The 24,074-nt window shown below is 44.8% G+C and overlaps 1 protein-coding gene across 1 annotated transcript in view; it reads left to right on the top strand.

Annotated features, from left to right (window-relative positions):
* Positions 1–7,466: 7,466 nt before the first annotated feature.
* Positions 7,467–24,074, top strand: part of TGM6 (transglutaminase 6) — a gene marked incomplete at both ends in the record, with an annotated part of 36,370 nt that continues 19,762 nt past the window's right edge. Inside the window, 9 exon segments of the mRNA XM_079944630.1 lie at positions 7,467–7,761; positions 8,564–8,610; positions 8,612–8,659; positions 8,663–8,686; positions 10,194–10,325; positions 11,799–11,976; positions 12,526–12,664; positions 16,562–16,665; positions 16,744–16,992. Of these exon segments, the coding sequence (XP_079800756.1) occupies positions 7,467–7,761; positions 8,564–8,610; positions 8,612–8,659; positions 8,663–8,686; positions 10,194–10,325; positions 11,799–11,976; positions 12,526–12,664; positions 16,562–16,665; positions 16,744–16,992 (1,216 nt within the window).

The following is a 24,074-nucleotide window of genomic DNA, read 5'->3' on the forward strand; positions in this document are numbered from 1 at the left end:
CTCAAATCAATAGAATTAGCAATGAAAAAGGAGAAGTAACAACTGACACGGCAGAAATAAAAAAGATCATGAGAGATTACTACAAGCAACTCTATGCCAATAAAATGGACAATCTGGAAGAAATGGACAAATTCTTAGAAATGCACAACCTGCCAAGACTGAATCAGGAAGATAGAAAATATGAACAGACCAAACACAAGCACTGAAATTGAAACTGTGATTAAAAATCTTCCAACAAACAAAAGCCCAGGACCAGATGGTTTCACAGGCGAATTCTATCAAGCATTTATAGAAGAGATAACACCTATCCTTCTCAAACTCTTCCAAAATATAGCAGAGGGAGGAACACTCCCAAATTCCTTCTACGAGGCCACATCACCTTGATACCAAAACCAGACAAGTATGTCACAAAGAAAGAAAACTACAGGCCAATATCACTGATGAACATAGATGCAAAAATCCTCAACAAAATACTAGCAAACAGAATCCAACAACCCATTAAAAGGATCATACACCATGATCAAGTGGGGTTTACTCCAGGAATGCAAGGATTCTTCAATATACGCAAATCTATCAATGTGATAAACCATATTAACAAATTGAAGGAGAAAAACCATATGATCATCTCAATAGATGCAGAGAAAGCTTTTGACAAAATTCAACACCCATTTATGATAAAAACCCTGAAGAAAGTAGGCATAGAGGGAACTTTCCTCAACATAATAAAGGCCATATATGACAAGCCCACAGCCAACATCATCCTCAATGGTGAAAATCTGAAAGCATTTCCACTAAGATCAGGAACAAGACAAGGTTGCCCACTCTCACCACTCTTATTCAACATAGTTTTGGAAGTTTTAGCCACAGCAATCACAGAAGAAAAGGAATCCAAATCGGAAAAGAAGAAGTAAAGCTGTCACTGTTTGCAGATGACATGATCCTATACATAGAGAATCCTAAAGATGCTACCAGAAAACTACTAGAGCTAATCAATGAATTTGGTAAAGTAGCAGGATACAAAATTAATGCACAGAAATCTCTGGCATTCCTATATACTAATGATGAAAAATTTGAAAGTGAAATCAAGAAAACACTCCCATTTACCATTGCAACAAAAAGAATAAAATATCTAGGAATAAACCTACCTAAGGAGACAAAAGACCTGTATGCAGAAAATTATAAGACACTGATGAAAGAAATTAAAGATGATACAAATAGATGAAGAGGTATACCATGTTCTTGGATTGGAAGAATCAACATTGTGAAAATGACTCTACTATCCAAAGCAATCTATATATTCAATGCAATCCCTATCAAACTACCACTGGCATTTTTCACAGAACTAGAACAAAAAATTTCGCAATTTGTATGGAAACACAAAAGACCCCGAATAGCCAAAGCAATCTTGAGAACGAAAAAAGGAGCTGGAGGAATCAGGCTCCCAGACCTCAGACTATACTACAAAGCTACAGTAATCAAGACAGTATGGTACTGGCACAAAAACAGAAATATAGATCAATGGAACAGGATAGAAAGCCCAGAGATAAACCCACGCACATATGGACACCTTATCTTTGATAAAGGAGGCAGGAATGTACAGTGGAGAAAGGACAGCCTCTTCAATAAGTGGTGCTGGGAAAACTGGACAGGTACATGTAAAAGTATGAGATTAGATCACTCCCTAACACCATACACAAAAATAAGCTCAAAATAGATTAAAGACCTAAATGTAAGGCCAGAAACTATCAAACTCTTAGAGGAAAACATAGGCAGAACACTCTATGACATAAATCACAGCAAGAGCCTTTCTGACCCACCTCCTAGAGTAATGGAAATAAAAACAAAAATAAACAAATGGGACCTAATGAAACTTCAAATCTTTTGCACAGCAAAGGAAACCATAAATAAGACCAAAAGACAACCCTCAGAATGGGAGAAAATATTTGCAAATGAAACAACTGACAAAAGATTAATGTCCAAAATTTACAAGCAGCTCATGCAGCTCAATAACAAAAAAACAAACAACCCAATCCAAAAATGGGCAGAAGACCTAAATAGACATTTCTCCAAAGAAGATATACAGACTGCCATCAAACACATGAAAGAATGCTCAACATCATTAATCATTAGAGAAATGCAAATCAAGACTACAATGAGATATCATCTCACACCAGTCAGAATGGCCATCATCAAAAAATCTAGAAACAATAAATGCTGGAGAGGGTGTGGAGAAAAGGGAACACTCTTGCACTGCTGGTGGGAATGTGAATTGGTTCTGCCACCATGGAGAACAGTATGGAGGTTCCTTAAAAAACTACAAATAGAACTACCATATGACCCAGCAATCCCACTACTGGGCATATACCCTGAGAAAACCATAATTCAAAAAGAGTCATGTACCAAAATGTTCATTGCAGCTCTATTTACAATAGCCAGGCAATGGAAACAACCTAAGTGCCCATCATCGGATGAATGGATAAAGAAAATTGGCACATATATACAATGGAATATTACTCAGCCATAAAAAGAAACGAAATTGAGCTATTTGTAATGAGGTGGATAGACCTAGAGTCTGTCATACAGAGTGAAGTAAGTCAGAAGGAAAAAGACAAATACCGTATGCTAACACATATATATGGAATTTAAGGGGAAAAAATGTCATGAAGAACCTAGGGGTAAGACAGGAAAAAAGCCACAGACCTACTAGAGAACAGACTTGAGGATATGGTGAGGGGGAAGGGTGAGCTGTGACAGGGCGAGAGAGAGGCATGGACATATATACACTAAGAAACGTAAGGTAGATAGCTAATTGGAAGCAGCCGCATAGCACAGGGATATCAGCTCAGTGCTTTGTGACCACCTGGAGAGGTGGGATAGGGAGGGTGAGAGGGAGGCAGATGCAAGAGGGAAGAGATATGGGAACATATGTATATGTATAACTGATTCATTTTGTTATGGGGCAGAAACTAACACACCATTGTAAAGAAATTATACTCCAATAACGATGTTAAAAAAAAGATATTTCATCATTAGTGTATAGGAATGCAAAAGATTTCTGTGCATTAATTTTGTACCCTGAAACTTTACCAAATTCATTGATTAGCTCTAGTAGTTTTCTGGTGGCATCTCTAGGATTCTCCATGTATAGTATCAAGTCATCTGCAAAGAGTGACAGTTTTACTTCTTCTTTTCCAATTTGTATTCCTTTTATTTCTTTTTCTTCTCTGATTGCTGTGGCTAGGACTTCCAAAACTATGTTGAAAAATAGTGGTGAGAGTAGACATCCTTGCCTTTTTCCTGATCTTAGAGGAAATGCTTTCAGTTTTTCACCATTGAGAATGATGTTTGCTGTGGGTTTGTCATATATGCCCTTTATTATGTTGAGGTTGGTTCCCTCTATGCCCACTTTCTAGAGAGTTTTTATCATAAATGGGTGTTGAAATCTGTCAAAAGCTTTTTCTGCTTCTATTGAGATGATCATATGGTTTTTATTCTTCAATTTGTTAATATGGTGTATCACATTGATTCATTTGCGTATATTGAAGAATCCTTGCCTCCCTGGGATAAATCCCACTTGATTATGCTGTATGATCCTTTTAATGGGTTGTTGGATTCTGTTTGCTAGTATTTTTTTGAGGGTTTTGCATCCATATACATCAGTGATTTTGGTCTGTAATTTTCTTTTTGTTGTAGTATCTTTCTCTGGTTTTGGTATCAGGGTGATGCTGGCCTCATAGAATGAGTTTGGGAGTGTTCCTTCCTCTGCAGGTTTTTGGAAGAGTTTGAGAAGGTTGGCTGTTAGCTCTTCTCGAAATGTTTGATAGAATTCACCTGTGAAGCCATCTGGTCCTGGACTTTTTTTTTGTTGGAAGTTTTTTAATCACAGTTTCAATTTCCTTACTTGTGATTGGTCTGTTCATATTTTCTATTTTTTCCTGGTTCAGTCTTGGAAGGTTATACCTTTCTAAGAATTTGTCCATTTCTTCCAGGTTGTCCATTTTATTGGCATACAGTTACTTGTAGTACTCTCTTAGGATGCTTTGTATTTCTGTGGTGTCTGTTGTAACTTCTCCTTTTTCATTTCTAATCTTATTGATTTGTGTCCTCTTTTTCCTGATGAGTCTGGCTAATGGTTTATCCATTTTCTTTATCTTCTCAAAGAACCAGCTTTTAGTTTTATTGATCTTTGCTATTGTTTTCTTTGTTTCTATTTCATTTATTTCTGCTCTGATCTTTATGATTTCTTTCCTTCTGCTAACTTTGGGTTTCATTTGTTCTTATTTCTCTAGTTCCTTTAGGTGTAAGGTTAGATTGTTTATTTGAGATATTTCTTGTTTCTTGAGGTAGGCTTGTATAGCTATAAACTTCCCTCTTAGAACTGCTTTTGCTGCATCCCATAGGTTTTGGATCATTGTGTTTTCATTGTCATTTGTCTGTAGGCATTTTTTGATTTCCTTTTTGACTTCTCAGTGACCTCTTGGTTATTTAGTAACATATTGTTTAACTTCTGTGTGTTAGTGTTTTCTACGTTTTTTTTTTTTCCTGTAATTTATTTCTAATCTCATAGCATTGTGGTCAGAAAAGATGCCTTGATATGATTTCAATTTTCTTAAATTTACTGAGGCTTGATTTGTGACCCAAGGTATGATCTATCCTGGAGAATGTTCCATGCACACTTGAGAAGAAAGTGTAATCTGTTGTTTTTGGATGGAATGTCCTATAAATATCAATTAAATCTATCTGGTCTATTGTGTCATTTAAAGCTTCTGTTTCCTTTTTTATTTTGGATAATCTGTCCATTGGTGTAAGTGAGATGTTAATGTCCCCCCCCATTATTGTGTTACTGTCAATTTCCTCTTTTATAGCTGTTAGCAGTTGCCTTATGTATTGATGTGCTCTTATGTTGGGTGCATATATATTTATAATTGTCATAGCTTCTTCTTCGATTGACCCCTTGAGCATTATGTAGTGTCCTTCCTTGCTTCTTGTAACATTTTTAATTTTAACGTCTATTTTATCTGATATGAGTGTTGCTACTCCAGCTTTCTTTTGATTTCCATTTGCATGGAATATCTTCTTCCATCCCCTCTCTTTCGATCTGTATGTGTCCCTAGATCTGAAGTGGGTCTCTTGTAGACAGCATATATATGGGTCTTGTTTTTGTATCCATTCAGCAAGACTGTGTTTTGGTTGGAGCATTTAATCCATCAATATGTATGTTCCTATGACCATTTTCTTAATTGTTTTGGGTTTGTTTCTGTAGGTCCTTTTCTTCTCTTGTGTTTCCCACTCAGAGAAGATCCTTTAGCATTTGTTGTAGAGCTGGTTTGGTGGTGCTGAATTCTCTTAGATTTTGCTTGTCTGTAAAGCTTTTGATTTCTCCATCAAATCTGAATGAGTTCCTTGCCGGGTAGAGTAATCTTGGTTGTAGGTTCTTCCCTTTCATCACTTTAGGTAAACCTGCCACTCCCTTCTGGCTTGTAGAGTTTCTGCTGAGAAATCAGCTGTTAACCTTATGAGAGTTCCCTTGCATGTTATTTGTCATTTTTCCCTTGCTGCTTTCAATAATTTTTCTTTGTCTTTAATTTTTGCCAATTTGATTACTATGTGTCTCGGCTTGTTTCTCCTTGGGTTTATCCTGTTGGGACTTGCTGCATTTCCTGGACTTGAGTGGCTATTTCCTTTCCCATGTTAGTGAAATTTTCGACTATAATCTCTTCAAATATTTTCTCGCCTCCTTTCTCTCTCCCTTCTCCTTCTGGGACCCCTATAATGCGAACGTTGTTGCATTTAATGCTTTTCAAGAGGTCTCTTAGGCTGTCTTCATTTCTTTTCATTCTTTTTTCTTTATTCTGTTCTGCAGCCGTGAATTCCTCCATTCTGTCTTCCAGGTCACTTGTCCGTTCTTCTGCTTCAGTTTTTCTGCTATTGATTCCTTCTAGTGTAGTTTTCATTTCAGTTACTGTATTGTTCATCTCTGTTTGTTTGTTCTTTAATTCTTCTAGGTCTTTGTTAAACATTTATTGCATCTTCTCCATCTTTGCCTCCATTGTTTTTCCAAGGTCCTGTTTCATCTTCACTATCACTATTCTGAATTCTTTTTCTGGAAGTTTGCCTATCTCTATCTCATTGAGTTGTTTTTCTGGGGTTTTATCTTGTTACTTCATCTGGTACATAGCCCTCTGCCTTTTCATCTTGTCTATATTTCTGTGAATGTGGTTTTTGTTCCACAGGCTGCAGGATTGTAGTTCTTCTTGCTTCTGCTGTCTGTTGTCTGGTAGACGAGGCTACCTAAGAGGCTTGTGCAGGTCTCCTGATGGGAGGGACTGGTGGTGGGTGGAGCTGACTGTTGCTCTGGTGGGCAGAGCTCAGTAAAACTTTAATCCGCTTGACTGCTGATGTTCCCTCTTGTTGGTTGTTTGGCCTGAGGCAACCCAACACTGGAGCCTCCCTGGGTTCTTTGATGGGGCTAATGGCAGGCTCTGGGAGGGCTCATGCCAAGGAGTACTTCCCAGAATTTCTGCTGCCAGTGTTCTTGTCCTCACGGTGAGCCACAGCCATCCCCTGCCTCTGCAGGAGACCCTCCAACACTAGCCGGTAGGTCTGGTTCGGTCTCCCCTGGGTTCACTGGCCTTCCCCTGGATCCTGATGCACACACTATTTTGTGTGTTCCCTCCAAGAGTGGAGTCTCTGTTTCACGCAGTCCTGTCGAAGTCCTGCAGTCGAATCCTGCTACCCTTCAAAGTCTGATTCTCTAGGAATTCCTCCTTCTGTTTTCAGACCCCAGGTTAGTAAGCCTGACATGGGGCTCAGAACCTTCACTCCAGTGGGTGGACTTCTGTGGTGTAAGTGTTCTCCAGTCTGTGAGTCACCCACCCAGCAGTTATGGTCTTAGATTTTGTTGTGATTGTGCCCCTCCTACCGTCAAATTATGGCTTCTCATTTGTCTTTGGTTGTGGGGTATCTTTTTTGGTGACTTCCAGTGTCTTCCTGTCGATAATTGTCCAGCCGCTAGCTGTGATTCTGGTGTTCTCACTAGAGGCAGTGAGAGCACGTCTTTCTACTCTGCCATCTTTGTTCAGGCTCCTGGAGGCTTTTGATGACAGCTTTCTGGGGATGGTTGGAAGGTGCTGCCAGCAGGCAGTGGGACAGATGAGATGACAACTCTGGAATCCTAGGCACACCAAGAAATCCAGAGCTCTGGAAGGGTATGGAAGTTCATCAGGCATTTTTGGAGTCCATGCTTTCCTTTGCTGATCAGACAGAAGGCACACTTTGGTTTCAAAGAGTGCTTTCACTTCCTCCTTGATCCAGGAAGTGGGTGGAAGTCAGAACAGCTAAAGTGGACCCCTCCCTACAGCTGGCCCTCTTGCATCTTGGTCAGACCCTTCCCCACAGCAGTGTCCCAGCAGCTCAGGGCCTGAAGGTTGGTCTTCCAGGTCTGTAGCTTTTCCCTTTCTCCAGAGATGAGCTTCCTGTGGGTGGCTGGATCTCCTGATTCCCTCTCCTCTCTGCCAGGACCCCAGGCTTCTGAGGCCCTCCGCACCAAAGCTGTGTTCCAGACATCGGAGCTGGAGGAGAGCAATGCCTGGATGGCAGTGAAGGAGGCTCATATGGAGAACACCATGACCATCAGCCTCACCAACCCTCCAGATGCTGTCATTGCCTGCTACCAGCTGAGCACCAAGGTTTCCTCTCGCTGCAAACACAGTAACAGGAAGCTGGGCGAGTTTGTTCTGCTTTTCAACCCATGGTGCCCAGATACGAGCTCCTGAGTCCAAGGCTGAGGTTTTCCTGGAAGCTGTCCTTCAGGAAGTCCTGGGAGGCAAGTTAGGGACAGGGAGATGAATGCCAAGAGCTTGGCAAGAGTGGGCCCAGGAGGAGACAGGCACGGGACAGAGGAAGCTGGTAGCAGATGTTCCAAACCTGCCGCGACAGAGGGGCAGGTATTAGTGGGTTCTGGTGTATGGAGGCCAGTGGGCAAGGAGGGGGCCTAATGGCAGGAGAGGCCTAGGATTGGGTAAGAGCCAGGTTTCAGCCACCAGACAGCCTTGGTTTAGTCCCAGCTTTGCTAAGTTTCTTCCCTCTGAGTCTCAGTTTCCTCACCTGTAATATGGGAATAACAGTGCCTACCTCTTAGTGTTATGGTGAGAAACCATAGAACTAATGTTTGTAATATGCAAGGCACATCTTAAGGAGTACTGGGGTAAGTATTCTTATTAAGGGGTAAGTCAGTAAGCAGTAGCCTGGATCAGTATTCTTATTAATGTTTAAGAAATATGAACCTGCCATTGTCATTAAATCAGGTCACTCGAAAGCATCAGGACTTCTAAATACCTTCCATCTGGGGCTGGGTTGGGGGTGGTCCCTGCCTGGGGAAAGACTGGCCAGGTAGAGTAGGGCTTGGCCGGGAGGCAGCCTGGGAGCCAGCAAGCCCCTCTTGACCTCTCCTGCCCCAGCAGCCTCTAGGCGCCATCCTGCAGCTGAGCCCTGCTGTAGCCCTTTCCCCAGGCCAGTGAGGCCAGACTCCCTGCCCACGCCAGACCCAACCACTGCCTTTCAGAGGATGATGTGTTTCTGGCCACAGAGGAAGAGAGACAGGAGTACATACATGCTCAATGACAGCGGGATCATCTTCCGAGGAGTGGAGAAGCACATCTGAGCCCAAGGCTGGAACTTCAGGAAGGTCTCCAGGGACCCAGGCCAGAAGGGGGACTGAGAGTCATAAGAGACAGAAGGGGGGCTGGGGAGATGGGAAAAGTCAGTGCAGGAGCCATTATGTCTGCCCTCTTCTTCCCAGGAGGGACAAGCTGGGCTGACTCTTAGACCAAGTCCACTTCTCCAGTCTCTACTACTAGTTGTGCTGGGTCCTTGGGAAGGGGTGGTACATTGGGTACAAATAAATAGCTTAGATCAGGGGCTCTCAATCTTGAGTGTGCACCAGAAGGCCACCAAGGGCTCGTTAAAACACACAGGTGGCTGGGCCACAACTCCCCAAGTTGCTGATTCACTAGGTCTGAGGTGGGGCCTGAGAGTCTGTATTTCTAGCAAGTTACCAGGTGCTGCTGCCGTCGCTGGCCTGGAACCACATTTTGAGAGCCCCTGACTTAGATAAGTAGCTACAATACAAGGTGAGATGTTGTGCGAGGGGGCGGAGGCGGTTGGAAAGGTAGAGATGGGAGCAGAGGGAGTTCAGAAGGTCATGAAGGGAAACTCCATCTCAGGGATTGCAGAAGGCTTCATGATATTGGGGTGGAGCCCCCAAAGTCGGGCAGGATCTGGACAGGCAGAAGGAAGAGCAGACAGAGCAGTGGAGGAGGGGAGCCAGAGAGTAGCGGAGGTTCTGTAGAGGAGCTCTGTCTGCCCGGGCTCCGGGCAAGTCGAGAGCCTTGACTGTCAGACTGAGGAGCTGGGGTTTGAAAGCATCTGGGGCTCAGGGGCTGGGCAGGGATGATATACCAGAGAGTTTAAGGTCCATCTAAGGGTAACCCCATCTCAGCATCCACTTCGTTTTTTTTGTTTGTTTTGTGTGTGTGTGTGTGTGTGTGGTATGCGGGCCTCGCACTGCTGTGGCCTCTCCCGCTGCGGAGCACAGGCTCCGGATGAGCAGGCTCAGTGGCCATGGCTCACAGGCCCAGCCGCTCCGCGGCATCTGGGATCTTCCCGGACCAGGGCACGAACCCGTGTCCCCTGCATCGGCAGGCGGACTCTCAATCACTGCACCACCAGGGAAACCCAGCATCCACTTCTTATTGCCACATAGGAAAGTGAGCCCAGGGTTCCCAGACCTTCCCAATTTTCAAAGACCAGAAATCTTAATTTGTATGTGAAAATCCCCCAGTTTTTAAATGTTGTCAACTAAGTCATTTGAAAACATTATGTAAACCAGTGGGATCGATGTGGCTCCAGAGTCCCAGTTTATCATGAACTTTACTGTGGTTCGTGGGGAGCCATGGGCCTACTGAACAGGGAAGGGAGGTGATTAAGGCTGAGCTTCTGGTTCCCAGTGACTCTTTGAAAGAGGGTTTTTGAGACTTGGGTGTGCTCTGTTGTGTCCCTGGAGGGGGTGGACGGGTGGGCAGTGGGGTAGGCAAACTCCCTGCACAATACAGTGACTGACTAGGGGAGGGTTGTGAGAGGGTCTGAAGTGTAGGTGTGGCTCTGGCCTCTAAGAGCAGCCTCTCTGGGGACAGTTTGAGGAGGACATCCTGGACATCTGCTTCTGCATCCTGGACCGAAGCCCTAGTCACCAAGATGACCCAGCCACCACCAAAGCGTCCCACCACTACGACCCCATCTACGTCACTGGAGCCATCAGCGCCATGGTAAGGAGCCCAGCTATCCCTGCATGCTCACTCCCTCGTGGGTCCCCGGGCCAACTCCAGGGCCACACCCTAAGATTTTTCCCATCACCTCTTGTTTTAATTCTCTACTGCTGCATAACAAATCACCCCAAAACTCAGTGGTATAAAACAGCCATTTACTATGTTGACAACTTTGCAAATCAGGGACTTGGTCAGGGCAACGTGAGGACAGAACACCTCTGTTCCAAGCTGCTTCAGCTGGGTGTGTCTGAATGGCTGCAGATGTCTGTGATGGTTTGACGGGACCATATATCTAGGGCATTTGTTCCAACAGTCAATGTTTCCTTGGTTCTCTTCCATGCTGTGTCTGCTGGAACTGGAATGCCCAGGTGGCTTGCTCACTCTCATGTCTGGCCCCTGGGCTGGGATGGTTGGAAGAGCTGGGTCTGGCCAGTCATTGCTCTGTGTCTCCATGCAGCCTTTCCACATGGCTAGGTTGGGCTTCCTCAAAGCATGGCAGTCTCAGGGTAATCAGATAAGGCAGTTGGCTTCTCCCCAAGCGATTATTCTAAAATTAAGTGGAAGCTGCCAGTCTCATAAAGCCTGGGCCTGGAAACAGGCACAACATCACTTCCACCATGTCATTAATCAAAGTAGTCACAGGCCAACCCAGATTCAGGGAAAGGGTACACAGAACCACCTCGCTGTGAGAGGAGTACCATCTTTAATCTATTACATGCCAGTGCTTCCTCCTTGGAAGGTAGCCAGAGGGCCTACTAGCCCTCTCTATAGCAAGTAGGTGTTAAGATCAGTGGGTGGGTAACTGTGATTCCAAAAATGGGCAAAGCTGTTTTTCTCATATTTGATACTCTCAATTCCTCAAGACTTCAGAGACATGTTGGAGCACAGAGAATCAAAAGCAGTGACCAGTCCCGAACAGTAGAGTGGTACAACCCTGTAGGATAGCGGTACAGGCTCCCAAGTCAAAGTCCTGAACTCCTGAACCCCTTTTGCTAACTTGCTGTGCGATTTGAGCAAGTGCCCTAACCTCTATGAATCTCAGTTTCCTCATCTGAAAAAAAAAGGAAGTAATAGAACCTACATCATAGACTAACATAGATTAATATAATGTGTACTAAACCCTTAGAATAGTGTCTGGCACACGGTAAACATTTAATGAATGTTAAGCATCTCTATAACTATCATTACCACCAACAGTCCCAAAAAAACAGATTACTTAAAACAGGAAATGCTCTAAAACTGAATACGATTTTCAGCAATAGAGCATCCCAATGGAAGGTAACTGAAAATGATAAATGGTACCAAAAAGTAGGTATTTTAAAACAGCAGATGGCCCCAATTTTCAGACAATTTAAAAACAAACAGTGGCCCCAAATAAATGGGTGGCCCAAAGTTGGAGATGATTTTACGATGGCAATGTTCCTGAAGAGGGAAGCCCTGCCTGGTGGTGGATTTTTGGCCTCCTCTACCCAGGTGAACAGCAACAACGACCAGGGCATGGTACAAGGCCAGTGGCAGGGCAAGTACGGTGGCAGCACCAGCCCACTGCACTGGCGTGGCAGCGTGGCCATTCTGCACAAGTCGTTCAAGGGCAGGTTCAAGCCAGTCAGATACGGCCAGTGCTGGGTCTTTGCTGGAGTCATGTGTACAGGTACCCTGGGAAAGAAGTTCCCCAACCCCTAGTCAGCTCAGTTTGCATTTGTTTCCATATATTTGCATAGGCATTCCTCCCCCAACAAAAAAAATCTTTCTTTATTAGTGATGGGGAAATAGAAGTCTGGGTAATGAAGAGAGAAACCAGATCCCTCATTTATGTGACTTTTGGTCTTTTATTTTACAGGAGTCCCACCTCTCAAGCCCACTGAGTGCCCTTGAGTGAGTCTTGTGGTCCTGGGTCCTCAGTCCCTACAGGCTATTATGGCTATTATAGGGTTATTATACGGCTTCCAAGGTCCTGCCAGCCTCAGAGCCCATCTATTCAAATGGGGGGGGGGGGTGGTGACTCTAGAAGTCCCCTGAGAGAATGTACAGGAGATGGAGGTGTTTCTCAGAGTGGAGACGAGAGTCGGCCCTGGCAAAGATAGGGAGGGGGCTGTGGCCAGACCTGAGGCAGGCGGCCTGCTAGGGGAGGCCACACCACTCCTCCCTGAGTCTGGGGTCCTGGCCTGTCCTGGAATCTTGCAAGCATCCTGCTCTTCACTCCTTGGGTGCTTGGGGATTTCGACACGGATTGTGTCCAAATTTAACTTGGCACATGACACGGGCAGGAACCTTAGTGTGGACAAGTACATGGACTCCTTCGGGTGGACACTGGAGGACTTGATGGAGGACAGCATGTGGTGGGTCCTCAGCCGCTGGCTCCCAGGGGCACCCTGAGGTCCTCCCAGATGGAGCTCAGCTCCACTGAGTCTGAGCCAGTTCTGGAAGGGGTGACAGGTGCCCAGCAGAGGGGGTGGTCCCTGGCAGGGTGACTCCTCTTCTGAGATACAGGGGTCTTTGGACACATGACTCAGAAGCCAAGAGGTGGGCTCAGGATTTGACAGCCTTGTACCCCTGGCTCTCCGCTCTGCAGGGCTATGAGCCCTCCCCTAGACACCTGTGACTTGCAGGTGGGGCCAAGTCCCGCCCCTGCAGAGTCACCTCTGTATCCTGCTCCTGCTGTCTGTCAGCTGCCTGTGCACTGAGCTGTGTCTCAGGTGGGAAACAAGCTCCTTTCTCAGCTCAAGCAAAACTCTTTGCACAAAGCTTTACAAAATTCATTTTGATTTGATTTTTTAAAGTAGGAGATACATTCATGTGCTTTAATCTTCAAAAGGTACAGAATGGGCTACAGTGTAAGTCTCCCTCTCTCCATTGCCAGCCTCCCCCTCCTCCTTCTGGATACAACATCAGAGAGAAGCCCTGCAGCTACAGGGGCACACATATGCACAATCCCCACCCACCCCCACTTCCCCTCACTTAATATCGACAGCATAATGTAAACTGTTCATTTTTCTCTGCATGAAACAATTCCATATTGGTACATACAAGGTTTCCTTTCTTTTTTTTCCTTATTTATTTATTTATTTATTTATTTATTTTTGGCTGCGTTGGGTCTTCGTTGCTGCACGCGGGCTTTCTCTAGTTGCGGCGAGCGGGGGCTACTCCGTTGCGGTGTGCGGGCTTCTCATTGAGGTGGCTTCTCTTTTTGCAGAGCACGGGCTGTAGACGCGCGGGCTTCAGTAGTTGTGGCGCACGGGCTCAGTAGTTGTGGCTCGCGGGCTGTAGAGCGCAGGCTCAATAGTTGTGGCGCACGGACTTAGCTGCTCCACGGCATATGGGATCTTCCTCCACCAGGGCTCGAACCTGTGTCCCCTGCATTGGCAGGTGGATTCTTAATCAATGCATCACCAGGGAAGTCCCCTTATTTTTTATAGTGTTTAAAAAGTAGTAACACCGTGCCCAGTGAGCACCTCGTCTATGCCAGACCCAGTTGTGCTGCACATGCAGGCTGACCTCATTTTATTACTCTTCTTTTTATTGTGCTTCACAGACATTGCATTTTTCTTTCTTTTTTTTTTTTTTTTTTTGCGGTACGCGGGCCTCTCACTGTTGTGGCCTCTCCCGTTGCGGAGCACAGGCTCCAGACGCGCAGGCTCAGCGGCCATGGCTCACGGGCCCAGCCGCTCCGCGGCATGTGAGATCCTCCCGGACCAGGGCACGAACCCGCGTCCCCTGCATCGGCAGGCGGACTCTCAACCACTGCGCCACCAGGGAAGCCCCAGACATTGCATTTTTTTACAAATTGAAGGTTTGTGGCAATCTTGTGACAAGCAAGTCTATTGGCATCATTTTTCCAACAGCTTCATTAAAGTATGTACATTGTTTTATTAGACGTAATGTTATTGCATACTTAATAGATTACAGCATACTGTAAGCATAACTTTTATATGCACTGGGAAACCAAAAAAGTTTGTGTGACTTGCTTTATTGCTGTATCCACATTTTATCCACATGTAGTGGTCTGGAACCTAATCCACAATATCTCCAAGGTGTACCTGTGTACTAATTCATTCCTCCAAACAACCTTGTAAGCAAGCTAGTATTGTTATCTCTATTTTGCAGATGAGGAAACAGAGAGGTTAAGTAACTTGTCTAAGGCTCCACAGCTAGTGAGTGGATGAGAAGTTACAAACCTGTCCTGCCTTTCAATTGTACAGCAAAACCATTGTTTATCTAACCACCTCACATGGCTGGACCAAATATTTGCCTTTACAAACAAGGCTTTTGGAAAACCAAAAAGAGGAGAAGGAAAGGGGAGAAGAGAGACAGAGAGATGGTCTGAGGCTGGACACCAGCTTGGGAGGAAGGAGTCCTGGGCTCATTCCCCTGGGCGTGGCTGAAGGACATTTTAAGAAGAGGGCTGCTGAGGCTGGCTGTGTTTCCTTCTGTACTATGTGCTCTTCACTATTCCCCTGCTCTTTAGAAAGTCGGCTTTTCTTGGCAACTTGCACATGTATAAGCAGACATTCAGACAAGGTTATTCATGGAAGCCTTGTAGATACAGGAACTCCAAAAAAAATTGCATTCTTCTCTTTATGCAGGACAGACCCTTCTTTTTGTTTTGGGGATCTCTGTCGCCATACAGGTTGTCCATGTTCTCCCTTTCAACCCCAAATGCTTTTCACAATATTTTCCCAAAGAAGAGTTTGGAGGTCAGAGTAAAGACGCCAACCCAGGCCAAGAAGCGTTTCTCTGTGCTGCTTCCTTACTGTGTGACCTTGTGCAAATGATGTCACTTTTCCTAATCTCATATTCTCATCTTTAACATAAGAGACTTAAAGCCTAAACGAAGGCCTACAGAACTCTGCATAATATGAAACCTACCTACCCCCGTGCTTGCCGTAGCCCAGAGATATACTTTCTGTTCCTTGAACACACTAAGTTTTTTCTTGTCTCAAGAGCCTTTGCACATGCTGTTCCTTCTGTCTGAAACACTGTCCCATTCACTCTTCCTATGGCTAATTCTTTTCACTTTAAGTCTCATCTTAGATGTCATTTACCTAGAGTAGGTCTCCTGCAGTTATTCCCTAACTAAAGCTCCTCTCTTTCTTCACAGCATTTATTATTACTTTATTGTTTTATTTATTTGTTTATTTATTGTTACTTTATTGTTTTATTTATCTGCTTACTTACTTTTGCCTGTCTCCTTATCTGTCTCCTTTGTTAGAATGTAAGCTGCACGAGAACAAGGATCTTCCGTCTTATTTGCTGTTGTATTTCTGGACCTTGAACAACAGGTTCTAGATATATAGATATAGATATATAGATATAGATATACACATGTATATTTATACATACAGGCAGGCCTCAGAGATAGTGCCAGTTCAGTTCCAGACCACTTCAATAAAGTAAATATCACAGTAAAGTGAGTCACATGAATTTTTTAATCCAAAAGAGCATATAAAAGTTATGTTTATATTATACTATAGTCTATTAAGCGTGCTATAGCATTATGTCTAAAAAACAATCTACATACCTTAATTTTTAAATATTTCATTGCTAAATGCTAACTATCATTTGAGCCTTCAGCATGTTGTACTAGTAACATCAAAGATCACTCATCACAGATCACTATAATAAATACAATAATAATGAAAACGTTTGAAATATTGCAAGAGTTACCAAAATGTGACACAGAGAGACATGAAGTGAGCAAGTGCCATTGGGAAAACAGGGCAGATAGACTTACTTAAGGAAGGGTTGCCATAAACTCTCAATTTGTAAAAAATGCAATATCTATAAAGTGCAATAAGTGAAGTGCAATTTTAAAAAGTCTGCCTGTAGGTATATGAATGCTAGGTGCTCTATCATTACAGTAGATGAACGGTTCAAAAAATTCAGCCAGGAAAAAAAAAAAAAAAAAAAATTCAGCCAGGGCTTCCCTGGTGGCGCAGTGGTTGAGAGTCCACCTGCCGATGCAGGGGACACGGGCTCGTGCCCCGGTCCGGGAAGATCCCACGTGCCGCGGAGCGGCTGGGCCCGTGAGCCATGGCCGCTGAGCCTGCGCGTCCGGAGCCTGTGCTCCGCAACGGGAGAGGCCACAACAGTGAGAGGCCCGCGTCCCGCAAAAAAAAAAAAAAAAATTCAGCCACAGAGCAGGGCCCAGGGCCTAGCTGGCAACAGGAACTTTCCCTCTCCGAGGGCTCCTCTCTGCTCACCGGAGGCCACCCTGCCCCATCCTCTCTCTGTGGGAGGAATTTCCATGTCTGGAATGAGAGCTGGTTTGTCCGGCAGGACCTGGGCCCCGCTTACAATGGTTGGCAGGTTCTGGATGCCACCCCCAGGGAGGAGAGTGAAAGTACAGGCTTAGGGGGGCAGGTCCCAGACCCCCACTTTTGCTCCCCTGGAGCTGCTCACGCCCATCCCTCCTGCGCAGGTGTGTTCCAGTGCGGCCCGGCCTCGGTCACCGCCATCCGCAAGGGCGACGCGCACTTGGCCCACGACAGTCCTTCTGTGTTTGCGGAGGTCAACGTGGACTACATCACCTGGCTCTGGAATGAGAATGAAGCCGGGAGCGTGTGTCCTCAGACACTAAGTACTAAGAAGATCGGGAGGTGCCTCAGCACCAAGGCAGTGGGCAGCGACTCCCACGTGGACATCACCAGCCTCTACAAGTATCCGGAAGGTAAGGGCGTATAGCGGCCTCCATCAGCCTCCCCAGTGACCCGGCTGCTGCAGAGGGACAACCACGGGCCGCCCCGGCGCCAGGCCCTTTCCCATGTGATGTGGTGGTGATAGCCTCCTTCAGTACTGCCTCTGAGATTGAGCCAAGTACTTTTAGCTTATATTAACAGCTTCCTCTGTTTGCAAGTAGATTTTCCACATCTAACAATATCAATAGCTACATTTCCTTTAACATATATGTTCCAGGTACTGTATCAGGTATGCTCACATGTGATAACAATACTTACTAATAATAGTGATGTTAGTAGCAGGTATTATTTATTGAACACCTAGGATACACAACAATAGGCCCCACGCAAAATAATAATAATATAGCAGCTAAGCCATGGTCACTAATTAATGGTCACTGGTTTACTGAAGAGCCTGTACTTGTCGGGGGTACAAAAACAAAACATGTATTTTTTCTGGTCACTGCCTCTAGCTATAAAAAGTCACCCTTTTCCCCTCCCCCTAAATAACAGGTCCCTTAGCAGTGCTGTGATCTGATCACACACTTTCAGCTACTCCTGCTTGTTAAAGGAATGTTATTTGGGTAATCAAGACTTCAAGTTCAAACTTGAATCAGAGCTAGTCTCCTCCCCTCCTCTGAGCACGAACTGGAGCGGTGACCCCAGAAGTTTGCTGTAATCGAGGGGCACCAGCTCTGGCTTCCTCCAGCCCCTGCAGTTTACCCTCTAGGGTGGTGGTTTGCAATGCACTGGAGTCACCTGGGGCACAGATTGAACAACAATTACTTTTTGCTCAGGATTCTGTGGGTCAGCTGTGTGGGCTGTGCTCAGCTGCAATGGTTCGCACGTGGTGTCTGCTGGTATCTCAAATTTATCTGGGGCCTCAGATGGGACTGCTGGGCTGGCTACTGGAGCCTCTCATGCTCCAGTAGCTAGCCCCGGCTTGTCCACATGGCAGCAACGTGCTCAGCAGGTCAGAATGAAAGCTGCAAGGTCTCTCAAGGCCTCACTCAGAACTTACTATGTCACCTTTGCCACATTCTGTTGGTCAAGCAACAAACACCACCCCAGATTGAAGGGGCAGGAAGCACACTCTACATCTTAATAGGAAGAGTTGCAAAGAAAGTATTATGGCCATTTTAATCTACCACAGCAGCCCTGACTGCACCCTAAGTGAATTGCAGTCTCTAGAGGGTGTGGCCCAGCCATCAGGACTTATAAAAGCTCCCCAGGCGATTCGAACGTGCAGCCAATGTTGAGAACACCAGTCTAAGTCTTCTGGTGTGTTAGGCCAAGAAGGAGGAGGACAGAAGAATGGAAATGCCTTTGACTTCAGGGAGCGAGGATTCAGTGCCCTAAGGCAGGCGGGTGCTGCTGCCCTACTTACTCCGTAGCTCAGGGAGGACAGGTGGTGGCTCCGTCACAGCCTGCTGCCTTGGGACTCACTCCTGTGCTGTCCCCAGGCACTGTTGATTTCTTGAGACATTGCCCCCTCTTGCAGTGGAGCCCCTCCCACCCCACTGGCAGTCACACAGCTTCCCTCTGATGCATGGAAGTTTTTGTCCCCAGATTCTGGAGGGGGTTTGCAAGGCTGTGGCCCCCACACTCATCTAGATGCTGTGACCACCTCCAAACCTGGTGGGGAGAGTTCTTGATGGGCTGTTACCCACCTGCCATCTCCCTTCAGTTCTCTCCTCTGTGCTCAGGGAACACACGGCTCAATAAGCAGACCTCCCACAAGGATGAAATGCCAGCTTCCCCTTCCTGTAGGCACTCTGCCAGTCTTTACCGGCCAGCTCCTTCCTGCAGGCACCCCTAAACTTTAACATTGATTCTTTTAAACACCCCCCAACACACACACACACGTTCCCCCAGTTCCTTCACTAGGAACATGGCCCTTGATGTTGATGACCTTCTCTTCTTCACTGTCTCAGGGTGGGCAGTGAGGGACGGTAGGTGGTAAGGCCTCTTCCAAACTACTACTTCTCTCATAAGTCCTTCAGGTTGATGCCTGGTCCCATCTGCTGGGAGTTTCTAAAACTTAGAATACGGGGTCTTTGGGGTCTCTTATCCTAAGCTTTAGCCATGGCCACATGAGAAATCAACATCCTGTTACAAGATGCGAATAACAGTAGTCACCACTGCTGAGTCCCACTGTGGGCTGGCCATATTCACATGTTATTTAATTCTATTATTTAACAAATGCTTACAAAGCAGTTCCCACAAGCTTGTAAGGTAGATGCTGGTATAACATTTATTTGATAGAGGAACAAGCAGAGGTGCACAGAGGGAAGTGGACTCAGTGAAGGGACACAGCCAGTGAGTAGCGAGTCTGGCTCCAGAGCCCATGCTATTCCTTTACGCTTGGCTGCGCTATCTAATTATAATATTATCTACTGTTGATTGCCCACTGTGGGGCAAGTGATTTTACATCTAGGTTAATAATAATAATAGCATCTAAATATTGTTAAGCATGGTGATAAGCAATGTCTGCACATTATTTCATTTAATATTCATAAAAACCCCATCTTACATAAGCAAGTTGAAGCATAGGAAGGTTAAGTAACTTCCCCAAGTTTCCAAAACCTAGAAGAGCTGGAATGCTAACCAGGGCCTCTGTGTAATCTCAGAGCCTCTGCCTCTCCACTCTGCTAGACTGCTCCTCTCTTCCATGAGTGCCCACAATGTGCCATGTACCGTGCCAGGTTCTTTTATGTGCTCAAGAAATAAAGCACCCCTAAGTGTCAGGCATGATTTAGAGGCAGGGGAGAAAGAGAAGTGCCCAGAGGATTCACCATCTGGTGAGCGGACAGCATCAGGACAGTACAGGGTGATCAGCTGTACTGTGTTGGGGAGGCCAGAAGGCTGAGGAAGCCCAGAGGACAGGTTGCTAACCAGCCAGGGAGGAAAGGGCAAGAACATCCATGGGAAGGGATCCTGAAGGGAGTAGATTTAGCCAGGAGATGAAGGGTTGGGAAGGCATTCCAGGAGAGGACCCTATGCATCTTGATTCCAGATTCACTGTAAGCAGTGCTGTTCATCCAAGCCATGGGCATCCCATTCTGTGGATGAAATGGCAGGGCCTGTCTGCTTGCTCCGTCCACTGAAGGAGGATACATGATAGAGCAGATTCAGAGTCCTTGGGGACAATGTGCTTTGCCCCTGCCACTGAGTCAGCCTGGATGCTGAGCAAAGAGGAACCAGCCTTCCAAGCAAAGGAAACTGTGTACAAAAAACGCACTGGCCGTCCTCAGATTCAGGTGGGCTTTCTGCAACAGGCTTCAGAGTAGAGTGGAGGAAGGCAGCTTCCCCCGCTAACCTTCAGACAGAGGCACTAAACACAGAGGCAAGATTTTAGTCAGAGGCTGGTGCCAGGGGTTTGCAGGGGAGCCAGGTTGGCAGTTCAGCCATCTGCCTCTGGCCCTGCCTGTTAGCTTCTTAGGGCTTCCATAACAAATTACCACAAATGTAGCAGCTTAAACCATCAGAAAGTTATTCTCTCATAGTTCTAGAGGCCAGAAGTTCAAAATCAAGGTTTAGCAGGGCCATACTCCCTCCAAAGGCTCTAGGGGAGAATCTTTCCTTGATTCTTCCAGCTGATGATGGCCCCTGCATTCTTTGGCTTGTGGCTGCATCACTCCAATTTCTGCCTCCACGTGGCCTTCTTTCCTCCTATGTGTCTCAAATCTCCATTTCCTTTCTCTTACAATGACATCAATCATTGACTTTAGGTCCCACCGTAAATCCAGGGTTATCTTATCCCAGGATACTTAATTAATCTGCAAAGGCCCTATTTCCAAATAAGGTTATATTCACAGGTACCAGGGGTTAGGACTTGGACATACCATTTAGGGGGACACTATTCTGCCCACTACAGCCTGTGAGCGGGGAAGACCATGCACCTGTTGATCAGGGCCTGGCCAGCCAGCACATCCAGTGGCTGTGGGGCTGGAGCTCAGAGGCTGATCCACAGAGACTCAGTGACCAGACCCCAGGGAACTCCCCTTCCACCCTCTCTCTCCTTCTCTGTTACTCTGCTGTCTGTCTCTTTCTACACTTTTCTGCTGTGCCCTTCCTTCTTGCATTTAGTGGGTCCCCCAAGTGTCAGGTAGGAGAGTGGGCAAGATGAACAGGAAAGCAGACAATCACAGCACAGCGTGTTGCTGTCTGCCTGCCAAAGTACAAAATGGCCAAGGGAACAGCATGGGGGAAGGCACAGCTTGTTCAGGCAATAGCAAGTGTGAAAGGGTCATTGGAGGCTCTTTTATACCTAAAGGACTTTGCACAGGATGCTTTCTCTGCCTGGGAAGGTCCTGCTGACTTCATCCCAAGTCTGCCTGACCAGGGGTCTCAGGACCCTACTGGCTTCCTTCTAAGTACATATCACAATCTGATATTTGCTTTAATCTTTATTCTTTCCCCACCAACTAGACTGTGAGTTCTGGTATGGCTGGAAACCTGACTATTTTGTCTTCTGCTGTATCTCCAGCTCCTGTTTCAGCATCTACCACATAGTGATGCTCAATATGGATTCGTATGAATGAATGAATGCAGGCTGATAGCACATAATGGGCTTTGAATGCCTAAGGACTGTGATCCATATGTCGGAGGGCCTTGCTTTATTGATTGTAAGACTGGCTTATGTTATGAGATACATGAGGCACATTTTCACATTTCTCTGTATTGATATATATTTATTGAACATCTGCTGTGTGCCAGGTGCCCAGAGAACAAAACATGTATGACCCTTGCCTTAAAGGGGCTAACATTCTAGTGGGGCAGTTAGAAGTTAGGAAAAAGTAAAATAAATAGTATCTCAGATGGTGATAAGTATTCTGGTGGAAAATAAAGCAGAGAAGGATTTTAGGAACAGATTGGGAGGAAGTGAACATTTGTCATTAAAATCAGGTGATCACTAACAGATATCTATAGAAGGCCCACCCAGTAGCAGCAGAATACACATTCCTGGCAAGTCCAAATAGAACATAATCCAGAATTGACCATATGCTCATCCATAAAACAAACCTCAGAAATTTTAAAGGATTGAAATCATACAAAGTATATTCTCTGATCACAATGGAATAAGATTAGAAATCAAAATCAGAAAGGAATTTGGGGAATGCACAAATATGTGGAAATGAAGCAATACATACACCTAAATAATCAGTGGGTCAAAGAAGAAATCACAAGTGAAATTAGAAAATATTTTGAGATGAAAGTAAATGAAAACACAACATGCCAAAATTTATGAGGCGAGATAAAGCAGTACCTAGAGGGAACTTTATAGCTGTAAATACCTATATTAAAGAAGAGCGATCTCAAGTAAATAACCTAACCTTCCACCTTAAGAAACTAGAAAAAGTAGAAACTAGAAAAAGTAGAGCAAAGAAAACCCAAAGAAAGCAGAAAGAGGAAATAAGAAAGATTAGAGGAGAAATAAATAAAAAACAATGAAGAAAATCAATAAAACCAAAAGTTGATTTTTTTTAAAGATCAACAAAACTGACAAATCTTTAGCTAGACAGAGAGAAGACTCATATAACTAAAGTCAGAGAGGACATCACTACTAAACTTACAAAAAAATTATAAGGGGTGTGGTAAAAAAAATAACTAATTGGTCTTTGTCCCCAGTTCCTGGACATGGCTCCTAAAAACCCTTGAAATCTCTGGAGTGATAAGAGTGTCTTTTGTATGGAAATGAGATGACAGGTGGCTGGGGGTCCCCAGGTAGCTCAGGATGGGGCTGGTTACCAAAAAGGCCAAAACCATGCTTAGAAGATTAGAACTTTACACTTCACCTGAACCTCTGGGGATGGGAAAGGGACAGGAGATTGAGTTAAATGCCAATGGCCAATAATTTAATCAATCATGCCTATATAATTAAACTGTCATAAAAACCCCTAAACACAGGGTACAGAGAGCTACCAGGTTGGTGAACACATCCAGGAACTAAGAGGGTTACCCTCCCAAAAAGGGCATGGAAGCTCCATGCTACCTCCCCGCTCCTTCTACCTTGCCCTATGTTTCTTCTGTTTATCTCTTCTATTTGCCTATTCCTAAGTTATATCCTTTAATATAAATTGGTAATAGTAACTAAACTGTTTTTCTGTTCTGTGAACTGCTCTAGCAAATTACTGAACCTGGGGCCGTCACAGTCATGGTAACCCCCAATTTGTAACCAAGTCAAACAGAAGTGTAGGTAACTTGGGCACCCAATACTTGTGACTGGTATCTAAATTGTGGGCAGTCTTGGACTGAGCCTTTAAATCTGTGGAATCTGACACTAACTCCAGGTAGTTAGAGTCTGGATTGAATTCAAATGCAGGACAGCCAGGTGGTGACCAGAGAGTTGGAGAGTTGGTTGGTGTGGAAAACTCCCACACATTTTGTGTCAGAAGAGTTGTGAATAAAACAGTTCATTAGGAGACAGAATGAACAACTATTTACCAACATATTAGATAACTTTAGATAAAATGGACAAATTCCTCTAAGAATTACCAAAACTGCCTCAGGAAGAATTAGAAAATCTGAATAGATTTATAATAAGTAAAGAGATTGGAGTAGTAATTTAAAACTTCCCACAAAGAAAAGACCAGGCCCATATGATGTCACTGGTGAATTCTACCAAACATTAAAAGAAGAATTAATACCAATTCTTCACAAACTCCTCCCAAAAAAATAGGAGGGAACATTTCCCAATTCTTTCTATGAGGTTAGTATTACCCTGATAGCAAAACCAGATAATGACATCACAAGAAAAGAAAACTAGAGATCAATATCCCTTATGAACATAGAAGCAAAAATTGTCAACAAAAATACTAGCAAAGTGAATCCAACAACACATAAAAAAGATTATATGCCATGACCAAGGGTTTATTACAGGAATGCAAAATGGGTTTAACATTGAAAACTAATTAATGTAATATACCATATCAATAGAAAAACTGGACAAAAACCACATGATCATCTCAATAGATGCAGAAAAATATTTAACAAAATCCAACACACCTTCATTATAAAAAGTTCTCAACAAATTAAGGATAGAAGTGAACTTAGCCTGATAAAAGTCTTCTAC

This window comes from Stenella coeruleoalba (genome assembly GCF_951394435.1).
Source record: "Stenella coeruleoalba genome assembly, chromosome: 15".
NCBI lineage: Eukaryota > Metazoa > Chordata > Mammalia > Artiodactyla > Delphinidae > Stenella > Stenella coeruleoalba.